The sequence below is a fragment of the Zonotrichia albicollis genome, chromosome 11, assembly GCF_047830755.1.
Source record: "Zonotrichia albicollis isolate bZonAlb1 chromosome 11, bZonAlb1.hap1, whole genome shotgun sequence".
NCBI lineage: Eukaryota > Metazoa > Chordata > Aves > Passeriformes > Passerellidae > Zonotrichia > Zonotrichia albicollis.
The window spans coordinates 13,966,532-13,984,023 of record NC_133829.1 but is presented as its reverse complement, the minus strand read 5'-3'; the positions used below and the strand labels follow the sequence as shown (position 1 = coordinate 13,984,023).

At 40.6% G+C, this 17,492-nt stretch overlaps 1 protein-coding gene across 7 annotated transcripts in view; it reads right to left on the bottom strand.

Annotated features, from left to right (window-relative positions):
* Nucleotides 1-17,492, bottom strand: part of RNF111 (ring finger protein 111) — a 44,476-nt gene that overhangs the window by 11,594 nt on the left and 15,390 nt on the right. For 5 of the 7 annotated variants that reach the window (XM_074549434.1, XM_074549438.1, XM_074549439.1 and 2 more), the window contains 8 exons: nt 12,710-12,836; nt 10,860-11,023; nt 8,021-8,218; nt 6,783-7,102; nt 5,739-5,988; nt 3,622-3,973; nt 1,870-1,995; nt 1,089-1,215 (listed from right to left, as the gene is read on the bottom strand). In XM_074549434.1, coding sequence (XP_074405535.1) covers nt 1,089-1,215; nt 1,870-1,995; nt 3,622-3,973; nt 5,739-5,988; nt 6,783-7,102; nt 8,021-8,218; nt 10,860-11,023; nt 12,710-12,836 — 1,664 coding nt within the window. The remainder of the gene's footprint in view (nt 1-1,088; nt 1,216-1,869; nt 1,996-3,621; nt 3,974-5,738; nt 5,989-6,782; nt 7,103-8,020; nt 8,219-10,859; nt 11,024-12,709; nt 12,837-17,492) is intronic. The other 2 variants (XM_074549435.1, XM_074549437.1) reach the window with 1 other exon arrangement.

Below are 17,492 nucleotides of genomic sequence, written 5' to 3'. Positions count from 1 at the left end.
GTTTTGCATTTAAAATCTCACTGGCTACACTAAAATACCAAATTCTACAGACTGCTTTAGAAAGTCTGTGCTAAGGATGTCAGCAGCACCCACAAATGACCAAGCCTCATTTATCAGGGAGGTACTTAAGGATCATTAAATCTGGTAGTTAAAGAGTGAGGAACAAGCAATGCAGGACCAGACTGGAGACAGTTACTACAGTTTGGTTGTAAAGCTACAGTTCAAGCCCCAAATGTCAATCCAGGCTACTAACAGAGGAATTTTGAAAGGATGAAACTTGCAGGGTTTTTTCATTATAGTTTTAGCATTCATTTACAGATAAACTCAAAATTTTGCTTAGATTATCTAGCTTTAAGAGGATTAAACATTCTTGCTTGACCACACAGAAACACTAAATATACTCAAACTAAGTCTGCTTCTTGGTGAATTTTCATTAAACAAAATTAAGAAAAATTTTAACTAAACCTATAAGCATTCTTTCAAAAATAATACTCTGTAACAAGAGTAAAAATATGCTGGATTGTTTTGGTTTTCCACTGCAGATTAAAAAAAATTACATGTAACAGGGTGTGTGACCTTACTGCCACGCTTCCTGCAGATTGTAACACTTCATGCTACAGAAGTATATACTTGATCACACAGAATTAGGCTGATGAATAATAAATATTATTTTGAAAACAATCAAATCTCTAGATGAAATTCTAGTTGTGTGTATACACACCTCAAAAATAAAGAATCAGTGCTAATTCTCATGCACTGGGTGGAAAGTTGGTACTTTAACCAATCCAAAACTGAATAATCTAAACTTTAAAAATCAGATGCAGAGGGTCAATGCATTGCAATGCAAGTGACAATTTAATTCAAGTATATTTCATTTTACAAGAGCTGAAGTCAGAAATGTAGGTGTCCCTATACTGTCTCCTCTTACTACACAATGGGCCTGTTCAAACACCCTCACTGGGAGCAACACATGGACAGACAGTGAAATATTTTCAGATAAGCACTTTGCAGCAATGTATACACATCCATTTTCTCACAAACAAAATCAAAAATCAATGATTATAATTTTCCATAAGCTATCTCCTTACCATTAGAGGAAGAGCTCCTATTTGCAAGTGATGCAGTCGAGGAGGTGCATGGTAGTGGGCCAGGTGAGGATGCAAGGGCCCTGGAGGGTAGGTAGCTGCAGTCACACCAGCTTCAATTCCTAGTTCCCTGTCACATGAATGAAAGTGGCATTACAGTAAAGGAACAGCTTGCCTGCTTGGTACAATCCCACTGCTTTGGAGACCTTACAACACACTACAACTACAACAACAGTTTCATGTACAATTTTTTTTTAAGCCATATTTAAATTTTGCTGAAGAATCTTGCTATCATAACTAAAAGCTATTTTTAAAACAGCTGTGAAGATTTAGTATTAAAAAAAACTAGAAAACTCCACATTTACTGAGCCAAATAATATTATCCATGTGGAGTCTTCCCTGCAGCACATGCTGTGGGAACAGCTGCTGTCATGCATGCACCTCTTCACTAATGGGCCAAAAGTATTTTTTTTAATAATAAATATATTGTGGAATGTAAGTGCATGCTCTTAACTGGGCCTGATGCAATTGTAAATAAGCTCAAACAAAGAGGGGAGAGAACATACTAGTCTGTACTACAAAACCTTAAAAAACACTAGAAATACATTTAAGATATTGAGTACTCCAAGTAATATTTCAAAGCCCTATCAACAACTACAAACTTTAAACTACAGGTGCATGCAGCAGCTTTTTAAAGCACAGCCAGCATTATCAGCACAGTGATCAGCACATTCTGGTCTCCTGCCCAGAGTCCCAAGGGCTCAAGTAGTGTCTGATTGCTCACCAGGCAGATCTCTCTGGAGCCTGTCGAGGATGGGAAGACATAGTCTGAGGCACATGGATGTGATGCCCATGACCATAATTGGGATGCATTCTGTGAGGATGTGGAGGAGGCCGCTCATGAGCACGTCTGTAACAACAAAGAACAGCCACACTTAATTTCAAGTATTTTTTAGTGTGAAGAAACCAACACCCATAGCCAAAATGTTACAGACGGAGCTACTACAGTGCCTTTAAAGTAAACTCACCATGTAGTATTTTAATTTCTGCTTCAGATATAAGTTACAAGTTAATTTAAACCCAGATTTCATATTCAGAACCAAACCAGCTTCAGCTACAGTGACCTGCCCTTCACTTGGCAGTCATGGCTGCAGAGACTGAGCAAGTGTTTAATCCTAACCTCAAAGGGCAGGTAGGAAAGGAAGGGCCACGTGACATCCATGCTCAGATTCAGTGTCATTCACAGCTCTGCTGCAGATTATTTCTAGTAAAACTATACCAGCAAAAGTAATTAGGGGAAACTTAATACACTAATCAGAGGACATTTTCCTTGAAACATGTTTGCATCATAGCTCAGGTAAACTGGGCACACAGTTTTTATCCATGCCAGCTGGTACAGAACAACTATGGATTTGAAAAAAACACTGAACTCCTGCAGACTGATTTCTGTTACTTTCCCACTTTACCACAACATCACCATCAACATTTGCCTAAATTTCCTAGAAGCATTCATTTTTCTATACAAATTGACTAAGCTGCAGAACTGCCAATATTCACAACTCCAATCCCCAAACTACTGGAAAATGTCCAGATCTGATAAGATAGCTAGCACAATTATTTTTTCCAAAAATGCTACCTTGCTGTCTCTCAGCCACTGGCTTCTCTGTCACATGCCATTTGTGGGCAGTAACTGCCTATAGATACTTCACCTGGAAACTGCCTCAAAAGCTGCAGTTAAAGCCAAATTCTCTTTAAGCATTAACTTCTAAACGAGTTTCAAGTTAGTTATGAGTCAAATTTGTATAACAAAGTCAGGAGCAAAAACTAGAGAGCTCATTCCTGAAATTCTCTTAGATATTTAAACACATTACTTGCAGAATTAAAACAAGCTCAGCTACTCTGTGAAAACAAAGCTACTAGTGACCTGATACTACTAATATCAACTATTATTTGATGATACTAGTATCAAATATCTAGTTAAGCAACAATAGTAGCATGACTTAGTAGCTACATTGCACATTGACCACATTCTCAGTCTCCTCTTCTAAAGCAAAAGGCATACTAAAGATATATAAGTATCTATGTGAATTAAACCCAGTATATGGTACCTTAGATAATTTGTTCATTTTATTTTAAAGTACTGGTTATATAAAAAGAATCTTAACTGCATCAACAAGGCAAAACATACTGTCAAGAGACATTTGACCAAAGTTTATGATGTACTCTCCAGGCTGTGGAGCTTGAAAAGGAATTCCTGCTTATCATCCAGAGTGATGGGCAAGAGAAACAAGCTCCCCTTATCCTGCATGCCCCTTTGTGCCTTACCTGGACACTCTACTGAGAGGTGTAACGGAGCAGGGTCAGTCCTAATGCTCACGGGACTGTCAGCATTTGTAAAGACACCTCTTACCATGGTTCAACACTAACAGTCCCTAACCACGCAATTTACAGTTTGAGAGTCACATGCAACATTTTACAAACCTGAGGGAAATGCATTATATGTTTAGCTATTGTTCTGAGTACATTTGTGACATACGTTGGGTGTTGCATCATCCTTCTTCTCTGGACCTCCATCCTCTGGATCACTTCATGAGGATGTAGCCTCTGTGCTGGAGGTGCTGTTGCAGGGATGTGATGGGATATGGGCTGGTGTGTTGCAGGGAGATGCTGTGGTATTGGAGCAGCTGCATTGGCCAAAGGATGAGTTGGTGGTGGAGGTGGAACAGGATGAGAAGATGCATGAGAGGAGATTGAAGGATGGAAGGGATGCACTGGATGAGGGATAACATAATCCACTTGAGGTGGAGGCTGCGGCTGCGGAGGAGGATTTCCATGAGAGTGAGGACATGCAGAAGCTTGATGGTGAAGAGGTCTGGTCAAGGAAGCATCTGCAATGAAAACATAAAGTGCTTTTAATTTGGTCAATTTTGGTTAAATTTATTTTAAGAAGTATCTTCACACAGGCATTTCAGTATTATTACATCAGTTTAAACAGCGGCAGCATGGGAATATGTGTTTATGCAACTTTTTAATAAAGTGATTCTACAAATATCCCTACAAGAAATCTGCATTTTCTGCAGCCAAAAGCATTCTGTTTTCCAATACTGGCAAAAAGAAGAAAAAAAAAATAAATCTGTGTGATATCAACTGGAAAAGGTACATAGAAACGTTTGGGTTGGAAGGGACTTCAAAGATCACCTTGTTCCAAGCCCCTGTCATGGACTGGGACACCTTCAACTAGACAAGGCTGCTTCAAGGCATGTCCAGCCTGCCCCTGAACATTTCCAGGGAAGGGGCAAACACAGCTTCTCTGGGCAAGTTGTGCCAGAGCCTCACCACCCTCACAGGGAGGAATTTCTTCCTTAAACCTGATCTAAATCTACTCTTCCAGTTTAAAGCCATTCCCTGGTCCTATCACCACATGCCCTTGTCAAAGGTCTCCCTTCAGCTCTCCTGGAACCCCTTTAGGCACTGGGAGGTGCTATAAGGTCTCCCCAGAGCCTTCTCTTTGCGAGGTTGAACAATTCCAACTCTCTTAGCCTGTCCTTGGAGCAGAGATGTTCCAGCCCTCTGAGCACCTTCATGGTCCTCCACAGACTCACTCCAACAGGCTTGTCCCCCTTGTGCTGAGGAGCCCAAACCTGAAGCACTATTCCAGGTAGGGTCTCATGAGGGAGGAGTAGGAGGACAGAATCTCCTTCTATATTACATTTGTTGTTTAATCTTTAAAAGTTTAATCCCCATCCTTCTGGGTTCACTATTCTACAGAAACAAATTTTGAAAAAAAAGAAATCACAATCAAACAAATTATTCTGCTAAAGCAGATCTCACTGGAGGGATGGGACAAGGGATCAACCAAGGAAAATGGAATAAAAAGCCAGTGCTAGAATAGAAAGGAGATGAAAAATATTTTCACAGTAAACACAGTTTTGAAGTCTCAGTGTTATTATAGTCACTCATAATAAAATATTTTAACTTTACCTTGGTCCTGTTCAAACCCCCTAACTGTTTAAAATATTTCTCAATCTCTGTTTTGCTAGGCCAGCTCTAGGACCAATGCAAGCAGGCTGGAGTGTTCCCCTGCTGCCAGGGCAGTGTGTCAGGCAGAGTGCATGCAGTGGTGCCAGCAGTACTCACAGGGACAGCGCGTGCAGTGTCAGTACTCACAGGGACAGTGCATGCAGTGGTGCCAGCAGTACTCACAGGGACAGTGCAGACAGTGAGTGCAGTGTCAGTACTCACAGGGACAGTGCAGACAGTGAGTGCAGTGTCAGTACTCACAGGGACAGCGAGTGCAGTGTCAGTACTCACAGGGACAGTGAGTGCAGTGTCAGCACTCACAGGGACAGCGAGTGCAGTGTCAGTACTCACAGGGACAGCGAGTGCAGTGTCAGTACTCACAGGGACAGTGAGTGCAGTGTCAGTACTCACAGGGACAGCGCGTGCAGTGTCAGTACTCACAGGGACAGCGCGTGCAGTGTCAGTACTCACAGGGACAGCGCGTGCAGTGTCAGTACTCACAGGGACAGCGCGTGCAGTGTCAGTACTCACAGGGACAGCGCGTGCAGTGTCAGTACTCACGGGGACAGCGCAGACAGTGTGTGCAGCGTCAGTACTCACAGGGACAGCGCGTGCAGTGTTTGCAGTACTCACAAGGAGAGTGCATGTAGTGGCGGCAGGAGGAGAGCGATGCCTGGGGTGGCGGCTGTGGCTGTGCCACGATGCCCGAGCCGTAGCCGTCGATGGGCAGGGCCTGGCTGGGCCCCGCACCCGCCTGGTGCCCGTAGAGCGCCGTGCGCGACGAGGAGCCGGGGCAGCACGGGTCAAACGCCGACGTGCCATGGAAAGCGCCGCTGCCGTGGCTCCTGATACCACTGCTGCTCAAGTCTACTGGCAATGCCTGCTGCAGAAACAAATCAGCTTTTTTAAGCCACTCTTTAGACACTGAAGGCAAAGTCATATTCAAACATCAGATTTCAAAAAAATAAAAACAAGCAACTGGGATCCAAATTTTGAAGTTTTACAGTTTGACTCTGGAACATTTTTTATTCTTATTCCTAAATTCATTAATCAGCTGAGAGACTAACTTCCTTACACTAGACTCTGTAAAAACCAGCCAAAAACTGCCACCAAATACCCCCAACACCCCCCAACCAAACTAAAAACCCCAACAAAAACCCCTACAGTAGATAAATAACATTGATAGTTCTGCATACTGTAACTTAGCACAGTACTGTTCTTTCCTATGACTGTACTGTTTTACAGCTGTGATTTAATTACTGAAAAACAATGCTTTTAGAGGAGCAACTTTTTTATACTTTTTATATACAGGACATTAGACTTGACATTTTTCTTCTCTCAAAGCAGCTCAATGATTTGCACTGCAGAACTGCTATGATGGGCAGAATATTTCAAGGTAATTATGTTAGGTTTGCTATGCAGTCACTCATCTTACAGCCATTAAGAGGTCAGCCATCAATAATTACTTGAAGGGTTATGTCTTTCCATAAAATTTCAGGGGTTTGTGTTTATATATATTACAGCTCAATTTTTCCTTTTAGCTCCCTTGTATAATGCCTGATGCAGAGCAAGCGAGTAATTTCTAATTCAGCATCCTTATCCTATTCCCTCCTATCTGGAACAACTTGAAATCCCAAGTCACAAGGTGTGATTGTGAGTCACAAGGATTAAACATGCCTGCTCGTGGTAAGTGGTGCCAGAACTGCTGCTTGCTCCACACGGGGCAGGCACAGGAGGAGGCCTTTCCACAGGGCAGCTGGAGTCACTGAACGAAGGAGACAGCGGCACAGCTGGGTGAGGGTTGTGGTGGTGATGGTGGTGGTGCTGGAAGTGGTGGCCATGCTGCTGGAAGCAGCTGGTATGTGGGTGTCCCAATGCATGATGAGTCTGTGAAGGCCCTCCACAAGGAGAATGCTGAGGGCAGCACGATGGCAGCCTTGGCATGGCCGGAGGGCCAGTTTCCAGTGTTGAATTAGATGCAGCTCTTCTTACTTCATCTTGAAGACAAAGTTAATATTGAAGTGAAAAATTAGTAAAGCTGATCACTGTAAAGCAGTGACTTAAATAGAAACAAAACACCCTGTACCTCACAGTTAAGTATTTAACCAATTGAAAACTAGACTGTCCTGGTTCAGGGCAAATCTGGGAGAGAACAAGATGACTGGGGATAACAGCATCATATAGTCAACCCAGGACATAGACTGTAACAAAGCAAACTAGATACAAAAAGTAGTATTTAGCTATACCTGCCACATGAACCTAAACTGAATGGTTCAGGTGGAAGTACTCATGGCAACCACTGGAGGACAGGAACTGACACTTGCCTTAGTCCACAAATTTAAGGCACGTCATCAGCAGGGAAAGGAAGAAAAATTGTTACTGTGGTCAGTGTGCAGAGACCTCAAATTCCTGTGCAACTGTGGTCCACCCAGGTTAACTGTCCCTCACCACACTTGCAGACAGGGCAGCTTTGTTCCAGTGATGTCATCAGTGCTCTCTGTATATACAGCTCTATATAAATGTGCTCCCAGGGGGTTATCCACAGCAGGGGATATACTCAAGGAATCCAGATACATCCTTCACTTTCTTACAACATACATTGAAATAACACTTCTGTAACACACTGAAATGAGAAGCTTAATTCCCAGTGAACTACATTCCACCTCCTCAAAAAGCAAGGATGTGGTTTGTTCTGTATAACCAAATCATTCCAACAGGCACAAACAGAAGGCTCCAGCACATTTCCTGTATCTTTATGGAGAAATCAATGGTCTTTTTCAGATTCCTGTCCTCTCAGCTTACTACTGTTAGGTTCAGTACTAGAAGCTCACATGGGATTTAATTTAGAGAATGCTGATTAACTTCCTCTACCCTCCTTTGTACTCAGAGGCAACACAACAGAGCTCATTCTGTACCTCCAGTTGAAGTGCCAGCAGTGCTGCCACTGGGGAGACTGGGAGTGGTCTCTGGTGCTGCAGAGGGCTGGCTGCTGGAGACGTTGGGAGCTGCATCAGAGGCCTGCTCTGAGGTAGAGGTACTGGAGCTGGTAGTGGAAGCAGAACTCACGGCCTGCGGCTCCACTCGAGCTGATGTGGTTGGCACAACTGTCGGCTCTGGTGAAATAAAAAACCTTTCATGTTCTCTAAGCTTTAAAAGTGCTGAGGATTTTTTATTGTTGTTCCTGCTTTTGAACCATTTTACAAGACATTCGCGATTCTGGCCTTGCCAGAAGCTAAGAAAGTCAGAACATAAAAACCTGACAGGCCTGTGTGTGGAAAGAAAATTATTTTTTTTTTCCTCTCTTGCTTTTTTAATCTACTCACGTTTAAATAATTAACATAAAATCAATTCTCAACCAAATCTGACATTTAAGTTTTATTTACTGGATAAAAAAGCTCCTACTAGAAAAGAGATTAAATTACTTCAGTACTTTACGATAAAAATGCTTTCTGATATGTTCCATTAATCCACAGGCAAACTACTCTATGATTAAGTATTATCCTTATAACTTTCTATTGCCTATGAAGAACAGAACAACTTTTAGACCACTCACCAAGAACAGCAAAACATCTAAGCTAGCAGTACTACTTTACAAACTTCCATCATTCCAGATGCATTGTACTAAAGGCCTTAGCAAGATAAACTTGGTTTCTAGTCTCAACACATGCTAAAAGCAGATTATCAATATTTGAGACTTCTCTTAAAGGTACATACCTGTTCATATTACATATTGCAAAGCTAACAGTGAGCAATGTATCCTGGAAATCCAAAGCACTTGATGAGTCTTGTCCTTTACTAGATAATTGTAAACAAGTTAAAGTTTAAAACTATACTTGGTGGCATAATTAGAATTTAATTTTGAAAAAGACTTTGACTATAAGTTTGAAATTTTTCTTAAGTAATGCAAGGCAATGACATGACTAAGAATATAAGATACCATAAAAGGGAAGATTATCAGAAACAGCTCAGTTTTTTTTAGTAAAAACGTTTGCATGGATATCAGGGGGGAAAAAAGCATCAAAAAACTTCAAATACTTCCTTTACACAGAGTCTCAAAATAAAATATGAGTAGTTTTCAAGACATCTCTCTATATCTAGCAGGAATATCAGCAACTCAGTGAGCAAAGGAATAAATGTATCTTCTCCCTCACAAGTCTTCCAACTCATCACATTAAAAAAACATGATCTGATATCTACATTTAGATTCCTCTTACTTTTAACATGGCCTCCCAATATACTAATTATTTTAAGGACAATGTTTTGGGTGAAATATATTAATGTTTAAATTCAGAAAATGAGCAACTTTATAGAACAGGTATAGCCTACAATGAGGAGTGATCAGGCAGTGCACAGCCAGTGGCCACCCTGAGTTCCCTCAGGCTCAGGTTCCCCACCAGCCCTTACAGACACCTCTGATTCTCCCCTGCCCAAACTACTGAAAAACAGGGGCCTTGGGCCATTGTGAACTACTAGCTAAGAGAAACTGGATTTCTCAACTCACTGCCCAGACACTGGCCCAGGAAAATAAAATGAGATGGGATCTTTATGCTCAGGGAAGCAGCCAGCCAAGTTTTAAGACCAGTATCTTTGATGAAATAGGTAAAGTTGGGCTAAACTCCTTTTACGGTGTTAATTCAGAAGTCAAATCATTTAACACTAATTCATGTGTGAAATTTGATGCCTAAAACCAAAAATAGTATTCCTTAAATCCTGCAAGATTCATCTTAGGCATTTCCTCTGGAAGGCAGGAGAAACAGCCAGTCTTTAACACACACACATTACAGAAGTGCATTTTAAAAATAACTTGGTTTCTGAATCTAAGACTAAATTCTATAATATGAATTTTAAGAGTAAAGTAAAGCAATAGAAACCTACACTGCACTCCTTCAACAATAGAGCTGTTGGGATATTTCACAGTAAATACCTAAAATGAACGATCCGTACATCAACTCATCCTCTACCTTAAGTCATTAACCAACCAAAATTATTCTCAAGCCTTTCTGACTTTCCATCCCACCCCAAAAAACACAACTTGAAGAATTAGATACTGCACAATACTAAGCTTGCAATGCACTCGGGCAGAACCACAAGAGAACAAAGCTTCTGTTCACATTACAAATAACATGCACCAAAGAAATCCCCAAAACCACCACCATCTGCAAACGCAAATGTGCAAAAACGTACATGAGCTTCAGCTTTTCCTTCTCCCAATTTTATGGTAATTGGTAAGTTTCTCTTATGATCTTCAGCAGGAATAGACTTATTAAGTGTCAGCAGGTTTTAATGTTAGGAACCAATGAAAGGTTACAGCTTCAGAAACCTAACACACTTTACTAGTTTAGGGTTGGGCTTTTCTTTTTTTAAAAGCTATTTTTACTTCAAGGCCTGAAAGAACAGTCACTATTCCAAAGCATAGGCAATGATAGACTTTCCTTTTATAGTGTTGCATTGAAGTAAGTGCATATTTTTCAAGAAGTAGTTCCAACCTGTTCTGTAATTTCTGCCTGGTGAGTCAGCCCTCAGACACACACCCAAGGCAGCTTTGGAAGAAAAACTGTATCTTTAGATCTAAAAGACCCATTGAAAACAGCTAAACTTTAAATTTTGAAAGGAAGGGCACATTATCTGACAGGTTTGGAAACAGACATTAGAAATCAGACTTAGAAGGGTACCTTCTATCTGATGCAATTAACTCCAGCGCCCTTACAGCGCCCATCCTGCTCCTGCAGAGATTTCTGTGACAATGCCACTCACCATCCTCATCCACGGTGAGGTCCACGACTTCGGCGGCGTTCTGCCGCAGGGGCTGGATGACGGTGGAGACCCTGCTGCGGGAGCGCTGCTCCGGCGGCCGCGCCGCGTGCGAGCTGGAGCCCGCGGCCCAGTGCGAGCGCGCGTGGCCGAGCGCCGAGCGGGACCTGCGCGGGGGGACACCTCAGTGCTGGCCTCAAACTGGCCACCAGTCATTTCTGCTCCTCCTCTCTGAGGAGCTACTCACAGATTTTTATTATTAGAAAAGCATTTTATTACATTGAGATACCCCATGAATCCATTTTCACAAATTCTACTGCAGCCTTTACCAGAGCACATAACAGCAATTGCCCAGCATGGAGAGTTTAAAGGTCCCTAAGCCATGGCCCATGTACATGCAGATATCTTTAAAAAAAAATTTACTGTGAAACCCTACAGCCATGGCCAGGCAGCAATTACAGCTGAAATTGTTTTGGGTTTGTAAAGAGTAATTGAAGAGTCTCCAAATCCTATACTGCTCCTGTGCAGTCTGAAACAGCTATAAAAGGTCTATAAATGATCTATAGGTCTATAAACAATGACAGACCTATGAAGACACTAAAAATTTGTAAACATTAAATACTTTTGCATGCTACCCTGTGACAAGAGTACTTTCACAGGACAATTTTTATACTTCAAATTTACAAAGTGTCGTGACTACAAAATCTCTGGACCTTTCCCCCTAATGTGATTTTGCTCCCTCTCTTTGGAGAACAAACACAGCTTTTTGTGATACTTAAACTAAAATGCAGTGTGGCTTGAGGAGATCCTAAGCCTGTAACCATATCTAAGGAAAGGGATGCGTTTATCTGTTTTATATCACACAGCACCCATTCTGTTCAGTTCAGCCATGCAAACCCCAACACTCAAGACAATGATTTTTGGAGTGCATATCCTCTTTGAAGCATACAGTCTTTAATTAAGGGAAGAGTATTTTTACAGTCTTGTATTTACCACTGCACTCTCAAAAAACTTTGATTCTCCAGTATTTACATCAATCAAGTGGCTCTTATTTTCCAATTTGGAAAAACAATGTACTCAGACTTCAGAAATTCAGACGAGGAAAATGTGAAGAAAAGGGAATGACTTCACTGAAAACAAACAAAGCCCACTGCACAAATCACCATGGAGCTACTGCTCTTTTGGCTGGAGCACTGCAGAAGGTGAGGGAAGAAAGAATTCATTTTTTCAAGTCTTAAGACTATTACAGAAAACACATCTTATTGATGCTAGGAATATATGAAGCTGTTTATTTTTTACAAGCATCTAGCTTTAGGGAGGTTTGAATTTGAAGTTTTCTTCAAGAAACTCCACTTCAATAGATTCTGTAAAATCTAAGAATATGGAACAAAACTTCCAGAGATTCTTGGAAGAACAGGAAAGCATATACAGCAGCAGCAGCTTCAAAAAAGTAGGCTGCTTTCCTGAGAAATGCTGAGCTAATCCCTAGATAGTCAACTCAGCCTACACAGGCTCTCTCTAGGATCTCACTGTGCAGCTTTGCTTCCCCCAAATCCTGCACACCAACCACACTAATACAGCCACCTCAGCTGCTCCAGATTAGTTCAATTCTCAGGCTTTGGCAAAGCTGTGCTTTGGGTTTTTTGTCCTTACTTTGTTTGGGGGTTTAGGATTGGGGCTTTTTGTTATTGATTGGGTTTTGTTTGGCTTGGTTTTTTTAATAAAAAAATCATATTGTGCATTCTGGTTAGAATTCCAGTGACATTACTTTATGGGCTTTTAATGGCACAAACATTGAGACAAAACTCAGAGACAAGCAAAACTTTATTAATGCAAAAAGATGCAAATCTCACCTGTAGTTTTCACCAACTGTGACAATCTCCACTTCACTGTCTGTTGAGGTAACATTTATTTCTTCGTTAGCAGTGACTTGAGGAGTGGAGGATGCTTCAATCACCACAACATCTTCATCAATACTTCCTGATGAGGAAAAAGGAAGAAGAAAGTTTCCATACTTTATTTATACTTCATTCACCAACTGTCATTATAAGAGATTATTTTTCACAGATTTAAAATATAAGTAGGCAGAGAATTCCATGGTGTATGTCAAAACCTTAGGTGCAACTGTCAAACACATGACCTAATTATTAAAGGGAGCAATTCTGCTCTAAATACTGAAGGAAAAAGAAGGAAGGAGACAGAAGACTGAATATGGGGTAGGTATGCAAGCTTGCATTAGAAGCATTGAAAGCAATTGCAGTGAATTTTATTATCTGTAACACCAAAAAAATTCAGTCTTTTAATATAAAGACAGAACAAACTTACAAGCTAGCAAAGTAGTAGTGGTTTGTAAGCATTAATAGCCTTTTTAAAAAAAAATGTTTTTAGAGGTATCAGTCTCAAGGCTAAATATTGACAACAGAAGAAAAATGATCCACCAACTACTTAAAAAATATTCTTTTGGTGTTTATAAACATCTTTGTATCTAGACTTTTTGTGGCATTCACAATCTGTACTAGACAGAGGAAGATAAAATTAAACTGAGAATGATAAAAACCAGCAACTGAAACCCCACAAAAGAGACAAGTTTTCTTAGGAAACAACTTCCACTTCAGGAATAATGGTTACAGTTCCAGCCTAACAAGCAGACACATGAAATACTTCTCTAGAGCTGCAACACTGGCAGTGACAAGTCTGAGCCATCTACAAGAATTAAACTGAGCTATGGATTATTCACTGAGCACAAAAGAACTAAAAAAATGAGCTGTATAGCTTAGATATCACTAACTATCATTTTGGTTTCTGCAAATTGCCTCAAGGAAGTGCTTGAAGAATTTGGTCTCATTCAAGTCAATACTTCCATCCTGTATGCACAGACTGTTCTCAGCTGCTTCACCCTATGAGAAAGATTATTCATTTTTATCAGTTTTTCTGCTTTGAAAACAACTCAAACTGCATTACCTGTTTTCCAAAGGCCTTTGTTTCTGACCATACTTATCTCAGAAAGATTGTTGGCTAAAGTTGTAAAGAATGATGCTTCCAACTACTGATATTAACAAAACTCTGGCAATAGGAAGTAGCGTGGAACAAAATCAGTTCTCACAACTTGCATGAAAAGTTTGGGGAAAACTAAAAATACCACACGGTCTAAAAAACAAAACAACATTCCAAAACTGAAAATACCAAAAGGCCAGTTACTCAGAGTGAAAGGTAGCAGCTAAAGCCAGCAGCACATCCAAAGGAATGCAAACATTGTGCCTATCAGGGCAAACAAGCAACAGCTTCCTTACACAGAACTATCTCAGTCACTAAATTTATCTGCTGTCAGACAAAACCACCAGCCAAGCAGCTGGGAAAAGGTCCCTGAGAAAAACCCCCAGCTCCTCCTTCCATCTCCCAGAGCTGCACTTCTCTGAAATACAGTAATTTTCAGAGCACTCCTCAGAGTCCACATGTCCTGAGGTTGAGTATTTATTGAAATTTAGGACAGATGCCAAAGTAGGAAGAGTTAGGCTTAAATATGATTTTGTTACTTCAGAAAACAAAGGACTTCTCCTTGAGGACAGAATCATCTAGAATGTAGATCTATACTGAAATTCACCCAGTGTGCACCTCTACTGAAATTCTGACACAAGCTCATGAAAACCAAAGGGAATTCTTGGCTATCTACACAATTCAGACACCTTTCTCAATTTTCAAAAGCTCATTTTATTGAATTGTTTTTTAAGCACTCCTTTAGCTGAGAGGTGATTGTACCAACTACACAAATCAGACTGGTACTGAATGAACAGGTTTTGTGACTTCCAAACTAACAAATAAAATCTTTAGGAAAACAGTCAAAGTTGCTCCAAGTAGGATACAGCACAGATATAGTTCAGAGACATGCAACTTCCCACTGTTCATGCCTCTGAAAACACCTTCCTAAGTCAAAAGCACAAACTGATGAAGTTTTCATCCCATTAAATACTTTCCTATACAAGGAACCAATACTTTCTTCAAAATTAAGCAGAAAAACTACTATAAACTATGTAAATATTTAATTGTTTTATACAGTCCACCATGATACAGTATAATTCATTTTTTTTTAGCACATATCAGTCACTGGCCAGTCATCTGTCTGTAAAGAACTTCAAGCAAAATTTAAAGCATGAACAGCTCACACATCAGTGCATCCCCTGAGTGACTGAAGCTGTAAGAAGGCAGCTAAATCTGGATAATTACAGAGTTAACCACCCCATTCCTCAGCTCCTGAGGGTTATCTCACTTCAAGAAGAGTCACTGCACTGCTGACAGCAAAACAGCTACACAGATGGAAGAGATGTATTCTGCACTACTTTCAGAATAATACCTATGGCTGCAAAACAAACAGAAAATCATCCTCCTGCAGGCACACATTATTTCTTTGTCATCTTCTGAATCACAGAACACATCAAGAAAATTATACTCTAGTTATTTGTGAGTAAATTAACCTTCAGGCCACCACTGAAAGACTCAGTCTGCATTTCAAATGAGTTTCTTAAAAACAAAACTTCTCTTGAAAATCAAAGTAAGGATTTTAATAGTTTCCACAGAATTTGAGGTGTTTGTTTCCCTTCTCACATCTACTATGTGAGAATATTTACACATCTATTATGTAATAATATTTCATAGTGCATTCAAGACACCAATTTCAGTTTGCAAGTTTTGCATTTCCCATTCAGACCTTTCAATAGCCATTAGTAATTAAGGTCTGCATGTGACTATTAATCAGAAATAATCAGTAACTTCTTCACATAAGTTTTTTCCCCTCTTTTAAAAGCCTTTTCTATGATGGAAACCTAATGCTCAGCTGGCCTAGGGGAAGGGATAAACTGCACATGCTTGAATCCAAATCTGAACACATGTAAAACTGTAATCCTCTCTGAAAAATAAAAACACACTCTCATCCAGCCCTTACCTCACCAAACCAGTAAATTTGCCATAATAAAGTGACTTTGTAAGCAGAATATAACTTTTATAATAAAATAAATATTATATTGGACTCTAAAGTTCAACACTTAGGCCAGTAAATGACATATTTTTCCCTAGAAAGTTGTAAGGTTACTTTACAGCAGAAATTGCTATGTGCCAGTGATAGACCAACTTGCTGCTTTAGAATCAAATACTTAAATAATCCAGAAGTTGTAAGCAAAAGACTAAGCTTTGCACAGTATAACATGTATAATATATATAATTATACTACTATTTAAAAGACTATGGCATAACTCCAAGATTAATTAATCATCATCCCAAGGACCCCACCAAGGGCATAAGTAACACTGGAGTAATACCCAAATTTATGTTTGGCTGATGCCGTTCTCAGAGGGTATTTTCACATCTGTTTTGCAATTAACATGGAATTTAACCAGTCTGAATATTACATGTAAGGTAACAAAAGCATTTTTCAATATACAATTTCAAATGAGAGAGTCTGATCAACTCTTAAGTGAAAGCAGAAGAGATTTAAAATCAGCAGTCAAGTCCCAGTGAGAGAGCTGCCTTATTCTGAGTTCCAAGCTTGCACTGGATCAGACCAGGAGCCCACTCAGGTACATGTTCTCTCTAACAGCTGCAGCAGGCAAAAACACTGTGCAGTCAGGGCACAAAATTCAGGCTACAAATTTTAACTAAAAGCTCTCATAGCACCCAGCATTCACAACAATGTCTCAGATGTCAGAGCACACTTTCTTGCCCAGTCACTGCTCAGCTGTCAATAAGTGTGTTGAACGTGGGACTGTGTGCCCTAACAGCCACTTATGCTCAGGAATTAAAGACAATGACTTGGACAGCAATTCAGCTTGAAATGAATAAAATAATACCCTGCTATATTAGTCAGTAGTGTCTCCTTTACCTCTGCAATGTCTTGAGCTAGCTATGGCTGGCAGCCCTGCCCTGCCCTGACAGAGCACAACACCACCCCTGTACGAGCAGCCATCCCCTGGGTCACAGATTTGCGGCTTTGCTCTCGTTCTCAGGCTCTGAAGGTCCTGTGACCCAAGCAGACAGACCAAACACATTTGTCCTTTCCCTCCCTAGATGTCTGAAGACTCCTGGGCACCAGGACAGTCACTCCCTTCCCCTGGTGGCCTTGAAGGTCCTGCAGGAGGCCAGGGAGGTGCTGTTGATGAGCGTGCCACAGTGCAGGGCAGCTGAAGCACCCAGAGCACTGGCCAGAAAATGCAGCAGCTGCAAGCTCCAAGGGGAACCTGGACCAGAAATGCAACCCCCTCCTGTCACTGAGGCAAGGGACACCTCTGTCATCATCTGCTTCCTCTGAAGACTGTGTGAGTGACTCATGCTCTTTTATATGGTTATTGAGTCTAGATTATGATTGTTAGGTTGATAAAGCAAACCACACGTTAAGATTTGACCTGCTCTGCAGAGGGTCCAGGTGATTAGAAATTTTAACTTGGTGGTAGTACAAATTTTGTACTATGCTACTTGCAGATTGTATTACATTGATTCTACTAAGAGAAATCCAGTGCCATTCTACTCATAAAATCCTGCTAAGAAAAGACTTAATTGTAACTAAGATTTAGTTTACATTCTTCAATTACAATCTTAGTGTAACTAAGATTTAGTGCTGTCAACATTCTAGCAAGAACCTGCCTGTTCCCT